Below are 25,868 nucleotides of genomic sequence, written 5' to 3' on the forward strand. Positions count from 1 at the left end.
GTTACAAAGGTTCATTATTGGTCAAATGTGACCTAGGCGTAAGGACTTGGCGAATATATTTTCCATGATCTGAAGACAGAAAATTAAAGAACTTTTCATATTTCAGTCACATATATTTATTGTATTGTAATACTAGTAACAAATGACAATATATTCCATATGTATCCAGTAAAATAAAAACTTTCGAACTCTTTTTGGCTCTCACAAAATAAACAATGAATATAAAAGTTCTATTGTGATCAAACAGTTCAAGCCTCTTAAATAATTGAAAAGGTTCATCTGATTAGTGTGTAGACATGCTGTCGTGCTGCATCATCAACAGCGCCAGCTGTAACAGATATGATGAAGACCTTATTAAAAAAAAAACGGTAAAATTTCTCTAGTCAGGAAAAGCCTCTTATTTGAATTTGAGCCAGTGGAATTGGTTGATAAATATAACGTTATGAATCTGGATTACAGTGGGCCAAATATAACAAAAGACTTACACTTATGTTAACTTTTGCCATTAATTAAAACTACCATTGAAATCTATATTTTGACTGGCTGCAGCCATTGAAATATGATAATAATAATTACAAGTCCTTTATTACACATACCCCTGATACTTTTCTGCTTGAAATTTTAAGTTGTTTGGTGGCAAGAAATAAATAATTCCTTGGTAATTAACTTATGTACATCACATTAACCTGAGGGAAGAGAAGAGCCAGATTGAAGAAAGTAATTTGGGCGGGTCCACTGTGTGATGATGTATGAAACAAATGAGAGCATTATGCAGTAATCAAAGCACATAGCATTCACTTTTAATACATCATCAGGAAATGAAATGAACTCTTTTAACCTCACACAGGGATGTGTAAACTTACTTCTATTCACATGCATGTGAATAGATGGCCGAGAATATGTGTGTGGTTTTTTTCAAATTTAATACTTATTTAAATATAATCAAATATATCATCATTCCTATTCAAAATTTAATACCATAAACTCATTTTTCATAATTAATGTTTCAAATGAAATACTCCAATAACAGGTCTGAATAGGTAGTTGTATTCTGCAGTTCACCAAATCATGCACTTTATAAGACACCATCCTATCTTTCTGATGTAGATGGGGGGGCAATAGGATACCTAAATTTTGTTGAAAATCAATGAAAATAACCTATAAAAAGAAATTAAAGCCTATTCTTAGGAAAACAATTTCGCTAAAGACTTTTGATGTAGGCAAAATCTAAGAAATCCAATTATGATTTAAAATGAAAAATTCTGTTGACAGATTAGTAGCACATTTCAGGTGTTTTTTTTCTTCAATATAACAAAATCAGAAACTAAGTCTGTAACCTAACTTTAATTTGTACAAAGTGTATTGAAAGTTTAGGACTCATCATTATCGATTCCTGAATTAAATTTGAGAACATAATCTGATCTTACAGATTTTATGACATTATTAATCATATATCACATATCATGAAGCATGCAACTGATTTGGGCTTGGGCCTCATCAATGATGTCTGTCTTCTTGTCATAGAAAGGCTGGATTGCATACATCCCATGTAATCTTATTGCTTTGCCATCGTTAAAATGATTGGAATACTGTAAAATCCAATCATCTCTAAAAGAATGCCACTTCTCTGAATTCTTCCACAGAAAATCTGTTATTCCACATTCATTTTGGTATTCACAATTTTGAAAACAATCCATGTGCATTACCATTCTCTTCTATCCCGGTAACATTCATACACCATTACTGGACAGATAGCATTCTATCAAAGCTACTCTCAACCATATCTCTTACTCCATACATCAAATGTTACATCTCATTTGGCTTTGAATGATGTCTGAGAAAGGTCTGTCATCCATCAGAGAAGATCTAATTGGATGAGATGATAATCTCCCTTTTCTCTTCTGTAACTATGAGTCATGAAGACCATGATTTAGTCCAGTAGTCAGGCTCCAATCAGCTTCTGTTCTCACGGTTTCCCCATCCTCTTTTATGGTCTGAAAAATAAATACACATATTACTTTTGACTTGAGAACATTAAAAGAGACACAGCATTTAATACTACATGGCATGATTATAACTTTCACTGTATGTCTTGATGTCCTTCATGCCTGAACAATATTTATTTCGTAATGCTTCTTTTATTCTGCCACAACCATTCCCCCCCCCCCCCCTTTTTGTATAATTATGTACATGTATATGATTGTTTCCAATTATGCATCACTTGTAAATACTTTGATTGATTTGAGATTGATTTTATACCAATAAATACATAAATATATAAAAAAATAATACTACATGGCATACAATACTGTATCTACACAGCATACAACTGTCAGAGTGTAATCAATTCGTGAGATGACCTTTCTAATAAATGAGAAAAAACTGCAATAATCTTTTTACAGACTACGTACACTACACAAAGAGAGTTAAAGGGGATCAAAACATTTTTTAATGGAGGGAAGAGGTTCTGAAATATAAAAGGTGTGAGGTTCTAGTTAATATGTGACAACCATACTGAGTTTCAATTAAAAACAACAAATCAAACTTTAAATTTCATTCAATGTATAGATATATATGAGTAGAATACTGTTTACTTCTATGATTACAAAGAATATAAGCAAAATATCAGTTCCACTTGGACCTGGTTATCAAGGGTCAGAGAACAATTTTTTAAAGAACATTGCTGTTGCTGGTTTGGAAGAAAAACAATTACAACCAAAAAAGGGTCTTTTCTCCAAAATGAAGGTGATTTGGTCAAATTTTGACATTATAGCATACCAACCATATTTCCATGGGATGCTACCTATGGTGTTTAACATACCCACCTCACAAGGCCATGTCTTAATTCTCTACATACTCCTTACACTTTACATAATAAATAACAAGTGGAATGCCTCTGGCCGTCTCACCTGCATCACGCGGTTCAATATAGCAGCAGTGCTCACTTTGAATACTACTCTAGCTCGCACAAGATGTTCAGTGATACATGGTTACTCTTATTTCCCTTTTTTATGAACTAGACCAATAAACTTACAGAGATATGATGGTTATTCAACAAAAAACCCCAACATGGCCAAAGTTCATTGACCTTACATGACCTTTGACCTTGATCATGTGACCTGAAACTCGAACAGGATGTTCAGTGATACTTGATTACACTTATGTACAAGTTTCATGAATCAGATCCATAAACTTTCAAAGTTATGATGGTAATTCAACAGATACACCCAATTCGGCCAAAGTTCATTGACCTTTGACCTTGGTCATGTGACCTGAAATGCGCACAGGATGTTCAGTGATACTTGATTACTCTAATGTCCAAGTTTAATGAACTAGACCAATAAACTTTCAAAGTTATGATGGTAATTCAACAGATACCCCCGATTCAGCCAAAGTTCATTGACCCGAAATGACCTTTGACCTTAATCATGAGACCTGAAACTTGCACAAAATTTTCAGTGATGCTTGATTACTATTATGTCTAAGTTTCATGAATCAGATCCATAAACTATCAAAGTTATGAGTGGAATTCAACAGAAATCCCCAATTCGGCCAAAGTTCATTGACCCTAAATGACCTTTGACCTTGGTCATGTGACATGAAACTCATGCAGGATGTTCAGTGATACTTGATTAACCTTATGTCCAAGTTTCATGAACTAGGTCCATATATTTTCTAAGTTATGATGACATTTCAAAAACTTAACCTCAGGTTAAGATTTCGATGTTGATTCCTCCAACATGGTCTAAGTTCATTGACCCTAAATGACCTTTGACCTTGGTCATGTGACATGAAACTCTGATAGGATGTTCAGTAATACTTGATTAACCTTATGGCCAAGTTTTATTAACTAGGTCCATATACTTTCTAAGTTATGACATCATTTCAAAAACTTAACCTCAGGTTAAGATTTGATGTTGACGCCGCCGCTGCCGCCGCCGTCGCCGTCGGAAAAGCGGCGCCTATAGTCTCACTTTGCTTCGCAGGTGAGACAAAAACAATTATTCTTGGTTCATTAATTCTATTACCCATAATAACTTACCGTCTTTCCATTCATCCCATTCTCTTGCTTTCTTGAGAGCTTCTGGATCATCTTGTTCTATTTCTCTCTCTTTCCTTATATCAATGGCTTCAACTTCTTCTTTCTCACTCATCTGTGGTTGATTCCTTCATGAAATGAAGAGAAGCATACAATTATTATTTCAGTTCCTATAGAACTTTCCTCTTCTGTTTTCTTTAAAACGTACAGTCTTTGCTGGGGGCATTAAAAGAATATGAAAATTCTGTTAATTTGAAGCAAAAGGCAAAGGTGGGTTGCAAATGTACACACAGACAGACAGAGTCTATCAATCTAACCATCAAAATGCTAATGAGCAACATACTCTGTTCAATTGAATTGTTACAGCAGCACAATATTATTTCCATGAATCACATTCATTATGAAGCAAATATTTGTTTGCATTCTTGCAGTATTTCAATATACAATGTATCAATTTGTAGAGTTTTCAATGCCAGGACAGAATTCCTAAATTGTGTACAGTCCTACCTCTTATCCGGCCTCCCTTGTCTGGATCTCTCTATTATTCGGATACACACTTGCCAAGATTTATTTATTTTTTTTTTTTCAATTCAATCTAGTATGTGAGGAACTGAGATTTCAATCTAAACTTAATCCTATACACAAACTCATTTTGATTACATATATTTTCCAATATAGTCTACCTCCAACATAATTATTTTTCATGGAAATATCCCACCCAAATCACAGAAAGAACTTAGACAGGATAATTTTTCAGTAAATCAGGGCACAGCGCAAACATTTCATCATGTTCTCTTTTTGTTTTCCAGGAAAAACAATGGCCCGAATTCACAAAGGTGGTTTCGTTTGAAACCATGGTTTTTAGAAACCGTGGGTTTTAGAAACCATGTTTTTTGAAAAACCATGGTTTCTAAAATTTGGTATTCACAAACGATGGTTTCTAAAACCCACGGTTTCAACAGTGGTCTCAAATGAAACCATGGTTTCAACAGTGGACTCAAATGAAACCATGGTTTAAACCATGGGTTTTACCTAAAAACCAGGGATTTCCCCTTTTTAGCGCGTACTGAGCATGCTCAGTTTCATTGAAAACTTACATTCTACAGCTAGCACTTGCATAAGTGGCAATACGGTCTGATTCTTCAATTACTACAACTTTTTTTCGTTGAAATATAAAAAATTGAAAAAGGTGTAATTTTATGCGCTTCTAGCTACTAGTATCTTGCGATTCCCAGGTACAGATGTATTGGCTGCTGTACTGTATTTAGTGATCGACTCGGCCCCGGGACCCCGCTCAACAACTGACATAATTTTGTGATCATAATTTAATTTCTTCACTTTTGTCGCAGAAGATAGACTCTCTTGTAGTCCCTTCACTCAATTTCTTCATAGAAAGAGTAAAACTTAGTGTAGATGCCTGATATGTTGAGGTTTGTCAACTTTCTCTCTGATCGTGAGTACTGAAAAACGGATTAAAAATAAAGATTCGGTGCTTTTCACCGCAATATTACTAGCTCGGCCCCCGTAGCTGCCGGGGCGCTTCAGACCCGAAGATATCCCCAATGAAAGTGTGCATGTACAGTACAGTCAAAGGGCCGAGCTTGGCTGAGTTTGTTTACTCCAACGATGTTGTAGGACTAAGCCTGTTAATTCATCAATCAAAGAAGAATGTCTATTGTTGCTCTCCTTCAGACAAAATTAGATGAAGCTTTACATCGTAGGATCTGCCCTTCTACTTTTTTAAAAATAAATATATTTATTTTCCATGGTGTGTAGCTTGGTTCTAAGTGGTCATAAGCTTCAATTTCTTGACTTGTAGATGTTCGATTCATCATTCAGGCTAAAATTGCATGTATAGTACACATGCACAGGCGCTGCAGGGGGGGGGTCGGGCGTTTTTTGCCCCGGCCCCAAAAATGTATTAAGGGAAAATATACATGGGGGGCCAGCTTGGGACGATATAATCCCGGCCCCCAAAATGTTCAAAAGCATGGCTCTACGCAGCAGTTGCCCCCCACCCACTGGAATTTTTGAAAATTTAATGTTACTGAAAACTTTTATATCCACTGAAAATGTGCATGAAACTTTCAGTTTCTCTTTCAAAAATGCAAATTTGGTTAAGTATACAGTGTTTACTATGTAATTATTCAACTTCATATGGCAAATAATAAAACCCACTTCACAGAGGGATATTATATTTCAAAACAAGTATTTTTACTGTTGAATTCTATCTTGTGTATATGCATTTTCCTGAGATGAATGGAGATATGAGAAAAATGGAGATGTTGAGAGGGATGGAAATGAGAGGAATCGAGTTGATGAGGGTGATGGAGATAATGGGAGGAATGAAGGTGATGGAGATGAGGGATGGAGGGAAACCGAGGATGGAGATGAGAGATGAAAGGATAGAGTGATGGAGATGGTGAGACGAGGGATGGAGATAAGGGAGATGATTAGAGGAGAGATGTAGATGAGAGGGATACATATAAATAAGAGGAGTGATGAAGATGAAAGGGGGATGATCATTACTATTGTCATCAACATTACCATCATCATCAACACTAACATCACCATTGCCATCATCTTTATTGTCATCATCCTCATTATCATCACCACCAACATCGTCACCACCATTACATGTATAACCACCACCACACTTGTCACCATCAGCAGCACCAACACCATCATCATCCTCATCACCACCAAAGTCATCTTGATCATCTTCATGATTATTTCGTCCAAATCAGAAAAAAGGCAAAAGACTACTCTTCTTTTATCATTTCTGTATATCTTTAATTTGCATGAAACTATCTTGCACCTTGGAAAATCACACCAGGAAATTACATAAAAATATAACACACTGAAAATTTTAAAAACATTGCAAAATTATAAACATTTGTGAAATAATAAGGTCTAAATTTTGATATATTGCCACATCATTCTTGTATTACAATACAATAATGGCCCAAATGAATAATTATTATTGTTAATTATTAGCTGGTATTTTTCTGGTTGCCTGAGTCGAGCTCTACTTGTTTGGCTACCTGGTTTCCCAAAGTAGGCCATCAGGTTATCCTTTGGGGTCAATGGAAATTGTATTTTTTCCAAGAAAATGCATTAATTGCCCTTTTAATTTGTTTCATTCATGCTCCCTAAATGTGCATGTGCCAGGCCAAGCTAGTGCTTTCCTGTTTGCCAGAGTTGAGCACTACTTATAAGGCTACCTGGTTGCCCTAGCTAGGCTGTTGCCCTGGGGATACTTGAAAAGAACACATTTCAACAAAAAACAAGGTGAACCACCAGTCTCGCCTCATATCACAATCAAACTAAAGTGTATGCTACATGATCTTTTGACCTTATTATCCTCTTGGACATGCATATGGTATTTAATCCCCAATGGTTATCTGTACAAAGTGTAAACACAACTGATGCAAAAACAAAGAAAGAGCAATTAGAATCGATGACCCCCATGGACACATACGCATATTTTGGGGCATGCAATAAACTTTCGGTGAGCTATCAAAGTTTTAATCTTAAGCATTTGAAATATACAATTCAAATTATGTGAGAATATTTCACATGAAAAAGTAAATGAGGAATTTGCATTTGATGCGTCCTGATTAAATAGCGTTTTTTTAAATGAAAAAATAATTGAAGATACATGTAGTCTGAAAGAAACTAAATCTGATAAAAGTTCATTTCAAATACTTGTATTCATGTGAAATTCTTAGTAATAATGTGCTCTTTTAACCCTACATGTAAAACCCCCGGGGGGGGGGGCATAGAACTATGGTGGGGGTAGGGTGAATTAACCCCCCTCCCTCAACATATTCCACAACTATTCCGCTGTGCGAAATTTTACAACCATTCTACTCGCCGACTTTTTACTTTAAAGTCATGCACATCTTTTGAGATCAAATTTACGATGCATGGGCATGCTGTTGGAAAATTACTCAACTTTACATAAGTGCATGTCAGACCCAAAATTGCTCCAAAACGTGATTTTGTGTACAATGTCAATGTTGAATTTTCTCATCTTCTTCATATGGACATGATTATTTTTACTTTCACAGGTGAAATTACTTGATTTCAGCATAATTATGCTTCAAAAAAATGTCCTGCTATAATTTTGGCAAAAAACAAGTTTGAAAAACAAAGACATACATAAGAAATTCATAAAACAATAAAATACATAAGAAATTCATTTTCAATCTAGGATTTTTTTTTCATTTTGATTGTTAACAATGGTATAAAAGTATGATTTATGCAGAAATTAGCATAATTAATTAATGTAAAAGATCTGACGATTTCGGAAAAATTAACCAAACAGTATTGCATATGACATCCCCCACTATTATCATACCAATTTTCAAGGCGTTAATGTGATCATTGGCAGAGATCTCAAGGGAGGTTGATTTAACCCCCCCACCCCTGTAAAAAAAGTGTTAAAAAAGAAGACACAAATAAATGATGAAATTCTTACTTGTACATTACAAAAAATACCTGTTTTAGAGCAAGTCCACTGTACAAAAAAAGTTAATGTGAATGGAATAGAGATAAATAAAACATGCATGACACTGAAAACGTCAAAATAGGATGTAAAATAAGAAATTAATTAATCAAGTGACAAAACAGGTGATATGCAAAAAAGTCTATGTCACACACTCACTCTTTCTTCTGTAGAAATATATTATAATGCTTGATTTTTTACAGAATTCACAATTATGAGAAAACTCTTCATCAAATTGAGTATAGGTTGCCACAATGGCTTTTTACAAAAGTTTCAGGGAGAAATCAAACCATATCTCACCTGTACTTTATACACATTATGAGGGGGAAAAAATCATGATACTAGTATATTACAAAAAGAAACACTGAGTAGAGAACGTCACTTTGTCACTCATTTGCATACTGACCAGGATGTCTGTTTTGTGAAAATAAGCGAAACTTCAAAATGTCAACACTTTCTCATTTTACATCAAATTTTGATGAAATGTTTAGTGTTATGCTCATTGGACTTTTCTCTATTATATCAAAGAAACTTTTTGTTGGGGTGGACTTGCCCTTCAGGAAAGTACAAGGCTTGTTTCCCTCCAGGAATTCTTGTATAGACATGGGTCCCATCAATCACTCACACAGTTGTTGTTGGGTAGTCTCAATCTCATCTCTGGTTGTTGAAGTTCTCACAAACCCTCTTTTTTCTTGCTATGGCTTGTGAAACATCTTTGATCACTCACAGATAATTGCAACACTGATGCCTCATCACCACGTATTCCCTGAAATTATCCTGTAAATGAAGATATATTGCCAGAAGTTGCATCTTACTCTGCATTTTTATTTTTATTAGATGACAAAGAGAAAACAAAATGAAACTATTCTATTGTCTTTACATTGTAAGATTTGAAAAAAAAGACTGGTTCCCATATGGAATCCTTTAAAAATTACTTTACTGTTCTAAAGGCTAAACCTATCCGTATCCCATAAACATTTGTGTGACAAACATACATTGAGCATAGCCGATGCAATACTTTTTTCAAATAACCAAGATCATGATGCAACCTCTCATATTTTTTTCTTTAATGTAAATTAGGGATTTTGGAAGAATCTGTCCACAATGGATGACAAAACATATAGTTCTAATTTACATTTCTGATTGTATTATCATATGCACAGTTCATTGTAAATTAAAAACAGGCAGTTGCCAAAATTTATTATCACTTTTTAAATGAGTCTTCCTTCTTACAAGAATATCACTAATACTTGCATACACTAGGCTTGTCTTGAGATGTTATTGTCATATAACTTTCTTATTAAAAAAATACTTACACCATACAAAAGCAGAATTGTCAATACTTGCAGAAAGGTAGTCTATCACTAGGCCCTTTGTCCCTCTTCAGGCTCAGATCATCGTCAAGCATGTTGATGAGGTAGTATGTGGTCTCTTTTAAAAAGTTTCCTCCTGTCAACGACTCCTCATTGCAGTTCTTGTTGGCATATTCCTATTGAGTTAGAGTGAGAAGCAAAAGAAAATATTTAAACATTGAAAAAAAAAATGTATTCTTAACTACCTTTACTGCGTACTGTCAAAATTAATAGGCCTACCTTTTAAATCTGCATATATTTGGTCAGTTGACTTTTTTGTCCATAACCTAATGATAATCAGATTGCCATTCTCATAAAGTTAAATTTAAATTGATCAACTGGATCTACAAATACTTGACATTTAGGCATTATACTCTATGACCATGTGACACGGAATTTAGATCAATTCAGTCACTGTCGGATGTGTACATCAACCAAGATTGAAATTGATCAAAATAAGTGGTTCTTTATCATGACAACAAAATTTATGATAAAAAAGTTTTAGACGGTGACAAAGAATAGACAAAAGTCCACATAGAAACGACAACAAAAATTAACATACCTCTCTTACAATCCTCCTTTACTAGTCTCTCAGGACAGCCTGTGCATGTTGTAAGATGTTTTCATCCATTCAAAAATTTACTGCGGAAATAAACAAAGTACAGATAGATCTACATTAAATTAAGCTTTAAATCTAATGGACATAAACATAATTCAACATCTCTTCAAACCTGCCAGATTTCCAACCAAAATGTAAATTCTTATTATCATTTGGGGTGATTTGTTAAAATAATCCATTCAATTAATTGTTCTACAGAACGGTGCTTCATAACGTAGCTCATCGTATTGTAGCTACATCATGTAAACAAAGCGAGTCAAGCCTATTGTATTACGCAGTGCGCAGCAAGGGATGGGAAGATTTTGCAAAAAAAATGGCCACCAGATCAATCTGATTATTTAGGCCCTATAAGAATATTTATTCCTTTTATTATACAAGGTGTAAAAAAGGTATAAAACTTAAATTTAGTGTATTTAACCAATTTGCAGTGATGTGGATATTGAAGGGGATTCCATCATTAATTGTTTACCAGCTTCGACACACACTGACATAGCCCTGGCCTAGGGCCTACCCAAGGCCTAGACTAGCGTGTCTAACTTGGGCTACGGCTTCATGATAAAGAAATTATAAAAGATATCAGAGTCCTTGAGGGGCGCGAGGCTAGATCTACTACATTTCTCAAGTTGGATCTGAATAAGTGAATGTTGAAAAATAATTTTTGTGATCACTAGACTACTTGGAGACAGGATCTAAGGTAGACACGGTTAGTGTTTTTCCATTCACTAAAAATTGACCCAAAATATTTCTTATGCTGTTAGTTTAGTTTAGTTATTATTATTAATTCTGCAATTTTGTGCAGTTACTTTAATTAGACTACAAGATAAGGTACAAATTAATAAAGAACAAAATTTTCTTGAATTTTGCACAATTGTGGTTGAAAGTCTGACTACTTTGGCGGCTTTGTCATGTTATCGCTATGCAGCAAGATAATATCACAATGACAATGCCTTCTCCTGAGCGAGTCGGTGGGACAGCTCTTCGTTATATTTTGACAGGACACAAAACTTCACGCGTGGGACTGGAAAATAACTTGCGTGCGATAATGGTTTTTCCATCCCAAGAACACCGTTCCGCTCTTAACTTTGCATGCATTTACAGCATTAATTATAATATTTCTTCACAAACAAATACATGCAGACGTAGAAAAAAATATTCATTGTCGCTATAAAATGGTAAATTACTTACGATGTTCTCACAGCTCGGCAAATACCGATATTAATCGCTTCGCTCCTCTTCATTTCGTGCAAAGCTATTTATCGTCGTCTACGTCTATGCACTTGCTCAGTGCAGCTAGCTAGCTCAGCAATGTACCGAAATACTGTTCTGTGATTGGTCAATGTGCCTAAAAACCATGGTTTTCCTAAAACCCACGGTTTGAAACCACCTAAAACAGTTGACTCAAAATCATGCCGAAAACCCACGGTTGAAACCATGGTTTCATTTGAAACCACCTTTGTGAATACCAAAATCAGCAAAACCCACGGTTGAAACCATGGTTTCTGCAGAAACCACCTTTGTGAATTCGGGCCAATATGTTTTGCTAGCTAGTGCTAGGACTCAATACGGACAGCACCATCTATCATGTTTGAGCCTACAGTCAGTATAACAATGGCTGACATTGCGAAGCTGCGATACCCTCCACGATGATCCAATCATAAAACTTAGTTTCATTGAGTTATTCCCTTTCTTTTGAGGTATGCTTGATGTATATTCCTCAATCATTTTAGCAGGTAAAATTATCCAAGAGTTTTAACCATCGATCAATTTCATTTCTGTAAAAATATCGCCTATAATTTGCACTGATAATGCAGTGAATACCGTCCGTACCCCCACTACAATAGAAAACGTGTAGCTGCTGTTGGGGAGGCAGCTGCGTGTATTTAATATTGGGTCTCCAAGATCCGGATAAATCGTTTATCCGGATAAGAGAGGTCGAACTGTAATTGCTTTTTCATATATTCAGCTCTTCAATGGACTTCTCATTGAAACATAGGGCAATAAATGGTAGCACTTAATATAGAACATCCTCATATTGAGCCTTAGCGGTGCAAAAATATTGAATTCCCTTTTTCTTCCAAAATTGGTATCCTTTTTCACGCCGGCTACTCAGTTGTTTGCCTCTTTAAAATCTATTCTAAATGTGAGTGGCCAATAGTAAATGAAATCAAATAGTATTCTAACTTACATTGAACCAAGTTGTATTTTTCCTTCTCTAATCTCTTTTTGGTAGAAATCATCTATTGTCATGGTTGGTATACTTGGGTAACCAGCACCAAATACCTGAGCTTGGAGGGCATCCTTTGTTAATATGAATGGTTTCATGGGCTGAAAAATAAATAAAAACATCAACTTATAAACAATCAACAGTACAACAGTCACCTTTAAAAAGTGGAATATGTATATTAACAAGTGGAGCGCGTCTGGCAGTCTCACCTGCATCGCGCAAATAAATAAAGCAGCAGTGCTGACTTTGAAAACTACTATAGAATAATTATTCACAAAAACACCATTCATATAATGATACAATACTACGTTCATTGACAATAAATGACATTTGACCATGATCATGCAACCTAAGACTTGTCAGTGATACTTGATTACCCCTATATCCACATTTTACAAACTATATCTATAAACTTTGAAAGTTATGACAGCAATCCAATAATTACTTCCAAAATGGCCACAGTTCAATGACCTTAAATGACCTTTGACTTTGGTCATGTGACCTGAAACTCGCATGAGACGTTCAGTTATACTTCATTACTCATTATGTCAAAGTTTAATGAACTAGATCCATACACTTTCCGTTAAGACGGTTATTCAACAAATACTCCCAACATGGCCAAAGTCCAATGACCTTGGTCATGTGACCTGAAACTATCACAGGATCTTCAGTAATACTTGATTACTCTTATGTCCAAGTTTCATGAATTAGATCCATGAACTTTTAAAGTTATGATGGTAATTCAACAAAATTAATACCCCCAACTTGGCCAAAGTTCATTGACCCTAAATGACCTTTGACCTTGGTCATGTGACCTGAAACTCAGGCAGGATGTTCAGTAATACTTGGTTGGCCTTATGTCCAAGTTTCATGAACTAGGTCCATATATTTTTTAAGTTATGCTGTCACTTCAAAAACTTAACCTTCGGTTAAGATTTGGTGTTGACGCTGCTGTTGCCGTCGGAAAAGCGGCGCCTATCGTCTCACTCTGCTTCGCAGGTGAGAAAAAAATGAGTTTCAAGGTCACTTACCTTCCTATGTTCTTTTGGAGGTGGTTCTTTTCTTTTTGTTGAATTATCATCCTGGCATTGATTCTCTCCTTTCTTCATCTTGGCCATGTGCTGTAAGATTTCTATTTCCTGTTGAATGCTGTTCAGCTGCTCCAAGGATGTCGATACCCACTTCTTGAGCATCAAGAGAAAGAATTCCCTCTAGATATAAATATGAAAATTATAAAAGGCATGTATACATGTATTACACCATCTATCTAGAAAAAATCTATTCATATTATTATTACTCAGCTTTAGCAGGCAGTTACCTACTCACTAGTTGAGTGCAGTGCAATGTTAATTAATTGCTCTTCATGAAAAAGATGTACATGGGTTTGCCAAAATGATATATCTGTTTCCATGTGTATAGATTTTTCAATTCTATCTATCCTCACCTTCACATCTTCTTCTCTTCTTTCTACTACTTCCCAGTCACCTAAGTCAGTCAATTTTTGGTTCAATTCCTTGGCTTCCTTATACCGTCTTATCTTTTCTTCTCTATTACTCTGCATAGCTGCAAGGTTAGGTCTGCCACTAGGTCTTGGTACAGGATCAGATTCCTCAGATGGTTCTTCTGGTATCTCCTATAAGAATATAAAACTGTTTAGCTATTGTGGAAGTAGGGAAGATGGATGGGCCCAATATTGAGGAGGAAACCTGTGAAATGAGCATGGGATCTGGAAGTGAATGGCATTTATGCAGTAAATGAAAACTCAACCTCAGAAGAAAAGTTCTAACAGATAAGTTCAGAAAAAAATACATGAAGACCATCCAAGTTTGAATAATGTATCTTGAACTAATGTTGTAAGTTAGAGCAATTACGGGATCGGAGTTCGGTTCGGAAGTTTTGCTCCTAAAATCGGAATCGGTTCGGATATCGGATCGGAAGATATTCAAAAACAAAAAAATACATTAAAATTTGTATGTGGCCGGCGCGTGGACAAATGCGGCACGCTACACTGATGGCAGAATTTGTTTTGATCTCCGACAAAAGCGGAGGAAGAAGATGATGAGTTGTTTTGATCTCCGACATAATCGGAGGAAGGAAAATAAGATAATGACGTTCCAGCGTGCGACACTACCGCCGATCAACGATTGGCCTCTTCTCTACAACATCGTGGTGATGGCGGCGTCCGTCGTGAACTTTTAGAGGTCGCATTACTTACCGAAAAGGACGCACTACTATCCAAAGTTGTTTACCATGATATTCACCTTCTCTACAACATCGTAGTGATGGCGGAGGTAATCGTAAACTCTTAAAGGTCGCATGACCTCCCGAAAAAGACGCATTATTATCCTGAGTGGTTAACCATGATATTCACCTTCTCTACAACATCGTAGTGATGGCGGAGGTAATCGTAAACTCTTAAAGGTCGCATGACCTCCCGAAAAGGACGCATTATTATCCAGAGTTGTTTACCATGATATTCACCTTCTCTACGACATCGTAGTGATGGCGGAGGTAATCGTAAACTCTTAAAAGACGTATAATCAGATAGTCGTAAATATTACCGCGCATGTCAGCGTGTTCAACTAAATCTTATTTGCCTCCGCCTAAGATCAAAACATATCGTCTTTTCGTTGTTTTTCTTCCTCCTTTTTTGTCGGAGATCAAAACAAATTATCATCAATTATCATCATCGTTTTGTTCTTCCCCGATTATGTCGGAGATCAAAACAAATCATAATCTTCTTCTCCACCTGCCTTTCCGCTAATATCGGAGATAAAAACAAATCATAATTTTCTTCCCCTTTATCTTCTTCTTTTCCTTCCACCGCTTTTGTCTGAGATCAAAACAAATCACCAGCGCATTTTGACGGCAAACATGTCGCCACGTGTTTATTTTTTTTTGTCTTGTTATGTTTTGGTTTTTCCGATCCGATTTTTTCCCCACTGGTCAAAAATCGGAGTTCGGAAAAATGTACAAAAAGGGGAAAATCGGATCGGGAATTGGAATAAAAATCGGTTACAGCATTATCTTGAACTATCCAAATCCCAAAACACCTATAAAAATGATGATGATGTGGATGATGATGATGATGATAAGAATGATGATGACAATTATGATGATGAAGATAATGATAATAATGATGATTATTAATGATAATAAATGATTGCCTATTGGCACCGAATGGTCCTACGGGAATGAAAACAATCAATAGTCGATGGAACTAATATCCTCATTACGCATGAATATTGAAACAAAACTTTTCAAGGGAAATGTAAAAGTCATGTACCATTGTTCAATAAAACTTGTCAGCTATGAAAAATACATGGCAAAAACAATACATTCTGTAATTATTTGTATGGCATTTGTATCCTTGTCATAATTCATAAATGGTTTTTCAAGTAAATATTGTTGAAGCATTTTGTTGACGTTTTGAAATGTAACAATGTGTAAGTGAAATATTTTCTTAAGAACCCTATGAATAATTCGAATCAATTGTTATCATTAAGTGTATCTCTATACGTAAAGCAAAAGATATAAGCTACCATGGAGGAAAGGTTGACAATAAAGTTTGCAAGTAACCTCACACAGTAAATATCCCCATTTCATCAATGGCTCCTCATGATCGAGACACTAGCACTTCCTATAAGCTTCAGAATGCTAGGAACTATTGTGAAATAAAATACAATAACAATCAAAGAGCACACTGTCCTTCATTAAAGACTACTCAACTACTGTTTATTAAAAATGAAAAGCATTGAAAGTGTCCTAGATATAATATATGCTCAAATGATTGTACTTGTGGCACATACTTTATTTTTACACTTTAAAAAAAATATTTGTGTAAATTATATTACCCTGCTAATAGTGCAATTTATCATTGCTTTGTGAGTATAAGATACTAACATCTTTATTTCATTTTCCACTAATATTGTGAGAAATATGTGTTTACAATTTTTGTTTCCTTGTTTGTACATAATAACATGCAGGCCAGTTGGTTACCTCATCTGTTATCATATATTACATATATGATAACAGCTAAGGTGATTGATTGGTTTGTGACCTACTGTATATTATATTAATGCTCCCTGGAAATATGATTAAATTCCTATAATAACAACTTTTTCAAATTGATTTTCTTTAATCTATCACCAACATTCACTGAAATAGTCATCTAGAGAGACTGGTTATTTATGTACTACGGTATTCAAAACATTCTTAATGTATGCTGTATTGAAAAATTGTACCAAAAATGTACATGTAAATTATACACAGTTTAGCTGTAAGACTGCTATGTGAAATGATTTTATACCAAAATAAATAAATATTTTTTATGAAAGTGAAATGACACATATTTGCCAATACTGAACCTATGAGAATAGCTTATTTTACCTCTTTTGTTACACCATAATCCCTACATCTCCTGATGTAATCTCTGAAATAAGCCTTGGCTTTCTGAACGATACTGAGTCTATCATCATCTTGAAACTTGAGAGTCATATCACCAAGGAACGCAGGTAGAAGTAGATATCTAGACAGGGTTTGAAAAAAAGTCTTCAATTAATAAAATCCCCGTCATATTGCATAACTACCTAAAACAACAATTTAAAATAAAATGAGCCAGATAGTTACTTACTCATTTGAAAATTCTTTTTTTTCTGTACAAATGAAAAAAAATGTTGCTGCATTTTCTTCCTTTAAAAAAATTACTATTTATATTGCAAAATAAAAACATATTATGGATAGAAACATTTACTCTGACCTTCAAACATTATATTAGTCCCAACTTCTTGAATAATAGTACAAAAGTCTAATATCATCAATTTTATTAGTGTAATATGTTAATATGGGCAAAGGGGGAGGGAGGGGAGCATCATCAATTTTTAAAATTGCTGTAAGATAAACTATAAGCAGGTAGGTATGTTTCTGAGAGAGGTCTGACATGTGTGCCTAAAGCTACAATTTATTGTTATACAATTTAGTAGCCTAATGATATACAATGTGCAGGGAGTAGAATCTATGATGATTTACATGTACCTTATATGAGCAGTAGGACACTCTTCAATCTCTTCATTACGACTAAAAAGACCAAGTTCATTCACCATGTGAGTTGCTTGTTCAAGTTGAGATATTCCTTTCTTCACTTTATCCTGTTGAATATATTTGTGCATAAGGAGGTGAGTGTGTGTGGGTGAGAAAGAAGAGAGAGGGAGAGAATAAATACATCTTTCAAAAATGTAATAGTACAAAAAGAATGCATACTTTATTTTTCAAACAAAATTGTATCGTAACTTCAAATAAAATGACTGGGATGAAATAACACTTGTCACAAGAGCCTTGCACGTAAACTTTAATGTTGACCTGAAAATGACCTATGACTTTACCATGTGACCTCCGACTGCAGTACATGTGTAACATGCAGGTCGCCCAAGTACATCTGCCATCCAAGTTTTGTTGGAAAGTGACTGAAGGTTGCGGAGTTAGGTGTCATAAGAGTCTTGCAAAGCATGTAAACGTTGTTTAACATTGACCTTTGACCTTTTGTGACCAAACTTACTGATTTCCATATGATACAGTTGCAATTTGTTTTTCCTTAGTAACTTGGGAATAACTTTTGTATTCACCAGAGCGCTCACAAATTTGAATTTTCGGCATATTTTTCAATAAAAGTAGACGATGAAAAGGGGTAATTTTTCATGAGGAATCTGCTTATCACATTTTTATTTTCTGCCAAGGTAATCCTTTTGCAGCAAATGTAAACAAAGAAATTGGTCTCCCAAACTGGAGACCGTCTCTGAATTGGATACCCAAATTTTTTACAATGTCTCTGATATCAGAGATAATCTCCCACATTAGAGACAGTCTCCAATATTGGTCATGCCCCTCTTACAGTCTACTGTTTTTACACTGTCAAAACTGACAGTGTAAACAAATCTAGCATTTGTCCAAAAGAAAAAGAGAAAGTAATCCAAACATTTTCAACCTTATTTTGTCACACAGAGTTCAGCGAAACAACCAACATAACAGACTAAAGCTTTTGGTCTAAAGTTCAAATGTGCCTCGAACTATTATTTCAACACCCTGACCCTCGAAATCCCAATCTCAAGAACTAATTACTATAACTAGAATAAGAAATTTTTTTCCCCAATACGTCAACATGGTCAAGGGACCCCGGGGGGGGGGCTACTTTCATTCATGAGTGGATACCATGTGCGACCATGGGGTCTCGAAAACCACCCTAAACACATAATTTCCATATTCTGAAAATGCAACCCTTAACAAGTATTGGCGTGTGAAACCCTACCCTCAACAAGTATTGGAAACAAAACGATACTCTTGGCAAATATTCCCTGAAATGAACCCCTAAACAAGTACAGGAATGTTTTATTGTTACGGGTCCTTTGGTCATAGGTTTTAGCTTATTTGGTTTAGTACAACTCCACCTTCTACACCTCGCGCAAATCGGACTCTAAACATGAAGTGTTGGGGCAAAAAGGCCATCCTTTATGAAACATTTTAATTTTGTTTTATCATCGGTGCAAATTTCGACCCTAAACACGTAATTTTCCCAGCGAAATAGATACCTTTTTTCATTATTTTTGTGGTTTTTACACCCTTATCACGTTACGTACGTAACCATGCCCTATCGTGAAAAAGACATCCTTTTTACGTTTTTTTTTTGGTCGCGCATGGTATCCACTCGTCAATGTAAGTGCCCCCCCCCCCCCCCCCACCCCGGTTGGAATACCCTCCCATATGACTTAAATTAATTTCTATAATATAACCAGCTCACAATCATTTAATAACAAATTGATAAGTCTCCAGCTTGACTAGGATGGTCTTCTCTAGCCGACCTCTATTTCCTCCAAGTTGAGTGTTCCAGCTGGAGCTTTTCAACATACCAAGAACAACAGTGAAACCCTAAAGTATTATTACCGAATACCGTACGAGAAAAACAATGGATGGGACTGGCAAGATAAGATGGGGACGGGCATAAAAAACTACCGTTAACTGTTTTTTCATATTCGACCAACAGTTGAAAGAATCATGGGAAACCCAACCTGATAGCTTTGACTATTTGATGGTCCTGACGAATGTTCTAGTTCCTCCTGCATTTTCCTTGATTCTTCAAAAATTTCTGAAAGTTGTGGGGCATTGCAGATGGAGGTCGCCATGTTAAATACTGCCATCTCTAAATGCTAGCTCGCGCCGCGCCGCGCGCGCGTTTCCGTTTTACACCCTGGCGAAGGCATTTTCCGGAAAAGTAGCCAAAAAGCGACTAGTGAAGAGTCTACGTCTACGTTTGATTATCAGCTGGGCGCGCGATCCAAAGTCCGCACCGAAGTTATCCGCAGAACAGCTGAGCTTATACTTTCCAGGTTCAATACGGATGTTTGCCTTGATCATTTGCCTTGCCGATTTGCTGATGTCTGTCTTTCTCTCTGTCTATATATCTATCCCTCACATTCTATCTCTATCTATCTATCTATGTAACTGCAGTATCTATCTATCTAATAATCTTCTCTGTCTCTCTCATTCTTTATCTAACATCTATCTATCTCAAATTCTCTATCTATCCATCCATCTGTCTGTCTTTCTGTATTTCTCTCTCTCTACCTACCTATGTAACTACAGTATCTATCTGTTAATTTGTCGCTCTTCTCTCTCATTCTTGATCTATCTGACATCTATCTATCTCTCAAATTCTCTATCTATCTATCTATGATCTGTCTGTCTTTCTCTATTTCTCTCTATTTATCTATTTTTTAACTAGAGTATCTATCTATCTGTTAATTTGTTAATAATCTTCTCTGTCTCTCTCATTCTTTAATTATCTATTTAATCTCTATCTATCTATCCATCTGTCTGTCTTTCTCTTATTCTCTCTATCTATTTATCTATCTATTTTTTTAACTTATCTATCTGTTAATTTGTTAATATTCTTTGTCTCTCTCCCTCTTTATCTGTCTAACATCTATCTATCTCTCATCTATCTCTATCTATCCATCTGTCTGTCTTTCTCTATTTCTCTCTATCTATATATCTATCTATCTATCTATCTGTTAATTTGTCTATCTTCTCTGTCTCTCTCATTCTTTATCTTTCTATCTATCTAACATCTATCTATCTGTCTCTCAAATTCTCTATCTCTCTCCTTCTCTAGCATCTGTCTGTCTTTTTTTCTCTCTTTCTCTTTGTCCGTCCATATTTCTATATGATCTATAACATCTCTATCTATCTATCCTTCTCTCTCTCTTTCTCTCTCTCCCCTCTCCCTCTATATATCGACCTCTCTGTCTCTCCCCCTCTCTATTTATCTATCTATCCATCCATCTCTCCCTCTTTCTCTCTCTTTCTATCTATCTATTCACCTCTCTCTCTATATATATATATTTCTATCTATCTATCTATTTATCAGTCTTCTATATCTATCTTTCGGCAGCTTCTAAGTGTATCAATCCATCAAACTTCAATTTGTCTTTCCATTATATGTATCTGTTTATTTTGATTTTGTCTGTCATTCTATTCATTTAGTTAATAATTTATTTTTAGAAAAAAAAACACTATCATAAACAACGCGACTGCCGGCAAAAGCATGTTGATTTCACTCCTGACTGCCGCGCTCTCTGTACATGAAGTGCCGAGGAACTGTGCTCTGATCAGTAACACTGTGCAAATTGCATGCGGTGGTGGACTCGCCTGTGTCGCACGCTGCATGCAACCAGCGACGTGTGTAGACTCTTCACTAGTCGCTTTTTGGCTACTTTTCCGGAAAATGCCTTCGCCAGGGTGTAAAACGGAAACGCGCGCGCCGCGCTCGGGGCCGCCGGCGCCCCGCGTGGGGGGGGGGGGAGCCAACGAATTGTTAACTCTGTGGGGGAGCCTGTGACTGTTTGAGGGTTTGTTTGTGTGTATGTGGGTACGTGGAGAGTGGAACACTCGATCCTTTCTTTCTATGTTACTTTCATCTAATAGCACTCGCCTACCTATGGGGGGGGGGGGGGACAGACTGCTCCCTCACGAGTCACTACCGTACTGATCCCTGACGAGCCACCAGTACCAGTGGCCCCCTCTAAATATTTTTTTTTGCTGTCAATTTTTTTTTCTGGTGCAAAATGTCCTATATCCAGTTGAGGACTTTTTTGGTACAAAATCCTTTATGTGTGGTTGATGACCTTTTTTTTCTTGTCAATTAAATTATTGGGTGGACGATCCCCCCCCCCCCGTGTGGAAAATCCTAGGTACGCTTCTGTCTAGTAGTAGTAGTTTCATTCATCATTAAGCAATGTGATATTACTTATTTGTGGGTTTAAATAACTACTGAATGATACCTTTGTCAAATTTTCATTAGTTACTATAATTGACTGATTTGAGTATATCAAATATGATTTCTGTACAATATTTATGTATTATGAATAATTATTTGCCTTTATAAACTGTGTTTGGTTTGAAGATAATATTTGCAATGTACCTTTATACTTGTATTATGAACTGAATGGATTTAATAAATACTTTTAAAATAATAAAATCTGTGTATGCGCTTAATCAATGTGACTTTGTGATCAACACTTTGATTATCGGCAGTGCAAATTTTGTTCAATTTTTCTAAATATTTTTAGATAAAAGAACGACAGGAAGGAAAAATATAAAAAATCAACAGAATGGAAGTAAAGAAAAATGGAAGATTTAAAAAAATCGCATACTGAAAGATAAAAGGGAGGATAAAGAAAAGATTATACAGATCGAGACGGAGAAAAAAAGAAAGAATACTAAATATGTCTCTTTTATTGCACTGTTTGTCTGGTTTTCCTTTTAATATCAAGCTCTAAGCTTCAGACATCATGTTGATATAAATAAAAAGAAAAAGAGAATATCAATTCCAATTTACAATATGATTATATATCACAAAAATTCTGACAGTGGTAACAATAATTACCGTAATTATAGGCAATGCTTTGAGTACCCGGGGGGGCCACTTCCATTCACGAGTGGATACCATGCGCGACCATGGGGTCTCGAAAAGCACCCTAAACACGTAATTTCCATATTCTGAAAATGCACCCCTCAACAAGTATTGGCGTGTGAAACCCTACCCTTAACAAGTATTGGAAACAAAACGATACTCTTGGCAAATATTCCCTGAAATGAACCCCTAAACAAGTACAGGAATGTTTTATTGTCACGGGTCCTTCGGTCGTCGGCTTTACCTTTTTTGGTTTAGTACGACCCCACCTTCTACACCTCGCGCAAATCGGACTCTAAACACGTAGTGTTGGGGCAAAAAGGACATCCTTTATAAAACATTTAATTTTGTTTTATCATCCCCGCAAATTCGACCCTAAACACGTAATTTTCCTAGCGAAATAGATACCCTTTTTTCATTATTTTTGTGTTTTTGACACCCTTATCACGTTACGTACGTAACGTGCCCTATCGTGAAAAAGACATCCTTTTTACGTGTTTTTTTGGTCGCGCATGGTATCCACTCGTCAATGTAAGTGGCCCCCCCGGGTTTGAGTATCAGAATTTAGAAACGAGAGGAGATTAAAACGCAAAGATTCATGCAACACGGGGGGGGGGGGTCAAGGATACCAGACTTTTGATCAGTAAGTCATTAATTAAACATCCAACAGAACAGTAAGCATTGATTTGAATGAGAAAATATAAAGTTAGATATTTCACAGCAAAAACTGTGGTGTTAACCGGTGTACATAGAGGACCACACCAGTTATTTTACACCGGTGTTAAATTGGTGGTGTTAGTTTTACACCTATAGGTGTTATTACAACTATGGTTGTTACATTTACACTCTTTGGTGTTATGTTAAATCTCTAGGGTGTTATTTTAACACCTCAGGATGTGGTCCTCTATTAACTAACACCAATTGGTGTCAGTTTTAACACCACAGTTTTTACAGTGTTGCCATTTAATTCAGTGATCTAATGTAAGTCATGTTTCCAATAAACATAAAAACATGCCAATGATCAAGCATAATACCAGTCTCATAGCAGGTTTGGTGCTTTTTATATGAAATTTGGCATGGAAGAAATCAATTGAATTATCTATGATTTATAATACACTAATCATAGAAACAATTGACAAATGACTTGACTAGTTTAAAGTCTCCTTGTGTTTTCAAACCGTTAGCAAAAGACTTTATGTCTGATCATCTTCAACAAAACAGAGTGTACAAAAACAAAATCTGACAGCTAGTAGCTTGTAAAACCTCTTCATTTTTGTCAAATTTTTAAAATTCGAGACTCGTTTCAAATAAACAGAATTTTGTTAATCTTGACCACATACTGTGATTGAATTAAAGAGCAGATATTGGAATTTTTAATCATTTCTTTTTGAAACTCAGACAATGCATGACAAGTGACATTTTGTATCATTTCTGCTAATAATTCTTACTCATTCATGCTCTATCGGTAATGATAGACCATTTGCCTATAGTATTGGTGATTTAGTTATAACTCATTGATGTTCTCGGCTTCTGTTTTATGTGATGAAATGTGTGTGTGTGTGTATATATATACAGCTGAGGCCAGAAGTTTATACACCCAGGAAATCAAAAGAAAAGTTGACACTTGCCAAACATCATAAAATTTACTGTATCTTTTAAAATATTTGTGCTATCATAACTAATTTGTTATCAAACAAATGAGTATGTCATGAACCTTCATCACATTGATTTGTCATCAGGAGCTGAAAATATTTAGGTGTCATTTTTTTCACCAAAAATTTCTTAATATTTTAGATAAATTAAAAATAAAACTTGACAAAAACATTTCATACTTGTGCTAGTTACTTCTCAACACAAACATTTCAGATTACACTTTTTAAGTGGTGACATATAATGATAGAAAATGTAATATAAATCATAAATTTGACATTTGTACATTTATATGAAATGTTTGAAATCATGATAAACAATAGAATACATTTGGCATGAATACTACTTTTTTTCTTCAAAGAAAATTCCACCTAAAATATGCTTTAATCGAAACGGCATCCCAATCATCTGAAAGAACTTAATACGCTCTTTCATTTGATACCAAATTCATCATGGTAGTATTTATACTTCTGAAGATATAGTAAAGTTTACGATGTCTGGCAAGCAAACAAATTTCACTGAATTCCATGAGTGTATGTAAACTTTTGGCCTTACTGAGTATACCTTATCAATAAGAGAGTAAAATCAGGCAAAATTCAAGACATTATATTAAGGTATTGCACCAGTTGTGGCATTTATTTGAATTGACGCACATAGACATACAGATTACCTTACCCTACCCTACCCCACCCCATGAATAAACACTCTCTATAGAAGCATAATAAAATTGTTTTGTCTTTGTCTGGAATACTAAACATAAGAATATCAATATTTAAAAGCTTCATAGTATTACAATTACATTGTAAAAGCACATTTAGGAACCATGTGTCTATTTATCCCCCCCCAAAAAAAAAAGACACCCTATAAATCAGAAAACTAGCATTCTTTGGGCTCCGAAACACAAAGATTAGCGATCAATCGCTAAATGAACTGACCAATCAATATCCATGTTACACACGCATTAGGTATAAAATACTGACCAGGGACCAATCAGTGCGGTTCTTTCATATTTGCAATTCATAGCAAACCTTTGTGTTATGTAGTCCAGGTTGGATAGTACACTGCCCTATAATTCATCCAAGGTAAAATAGCCATAAATCAAAATGACCTCTTATACATGGAATGTAATATGGATCAACTTTACAGAATATGTCATCATGGAATTTTTAAGATACTCCACATTACCTCTCTCTCAAATTTACCACAACGACATCGATCAAAATTTGGAGCAATTTTATATCAACAATACAAATGATTTAGTAATAGTAACTTATCAAAAAAATAAATGTATGAATTTGAACAAGCAATCAATATTTTATTTATCCTAAACTGAAAAATTCAGTCAAAATTTGTTGTTACATAGAAATAACAAAGCATCACAGTGATTAGTGTGGCATAAATTGAATGAAAAATAATAATCATAAACTATAGTGAAATGTGACACATATAAATATAACCAGTGTAATCAAAAACTGATAATTCACACATAAAATTATGCACTTAATTAAACAGG

The 25,868-nt window shown here is 35.3% G+C and overlaps 1 protein-coding gene and 1 long non-coding RNA gene across 2 annotated transcripts; both read right to left on the reverse strand.

Moving 5' to 3' along the window:
* Positions 1-920: 920 nt before the first annotated feature.
* Positions 921-19,950, reverse strand: LOC121410048 (immunoglobulin-binding protein 1-like). The gene is made up of 8 exons (XM_041601886.1): positions 19,803-19,950; positions 17,779-17,891; positions 17,134-17,272; positions 14,189-14,377; positions 13,776-13,955; positions 12,706-12,845; positions 4,043-4,167; positions 921-1,994 (listed from the first exon to the last, which is right to left on the reverse strand). The coding sequence occupies exons 1-8, from the start codon at positions 19,929-19,931 to the stop codon at positions 1,954-1,956; spliced, it is 1,056 nt and encodes a 351-aa protein (XP_041457820.1). The 5' UTR covers positions 19,932-19,950; the 3' UTR covers positions 921-1,953.
* Positions 7,679-12,006, reverse strand: LOC121410049. Its single transcript, XR_005969266.1, has 4 exons — positions 11,706-12,006; positions 10,464-10,543; positions 9,866-10,038; positions 7,679-9,326 (listed from the first exon to the last, which is right to left on the reverse strand). It is a non-coding gene; the product is annotated as an uncharacterized LOC121410049 (long non-coding RNA).
* Positions 19,951-25,868: the final 5,918 nt, after the last annotated feature.

This window comes from Lytechinus variegatus, chromosome 3 (assembly GCF_018143015.1).
Source record: "Lytechinus variegatus isolate NC3 chromosome 3, Lvar_3.0, whole genome shotgun sequence".
NCBI lineage: Eukaryota > Metazoa > Echinodermata > Echinoidea > Temnopleuroida > Toxopneustidae > Lytechinus > Lytechinus variegatus.

What these genes read in the sequence shown, in the direction of transcription:
- LOC121410048 (XM_041601886.1), bottom strand. Translation starts at nt 19,931, where the DNA reads ATGGCAGTATTTAACATGGCGACCTCCATCTGCAATGCCCCACAACTT. An exon ending in TGTCCTACTGCTCATATAAG is followed by an intron (nt 17,273 to 17,778) that starts GTACATGTAAAT and finishes AACCCTGTCTAG; the next exon opens with ATATCTACTTCTACCTGCGT. An exon ending in ATTATGGTGTAACAAAAGAG is followed by an intron (nt 14,378 to 17,133) that starts GTAAAATAAGCT and finishes ATATTCTTATAG; the next exon opens with GAGATACCAGAAGAACCATC.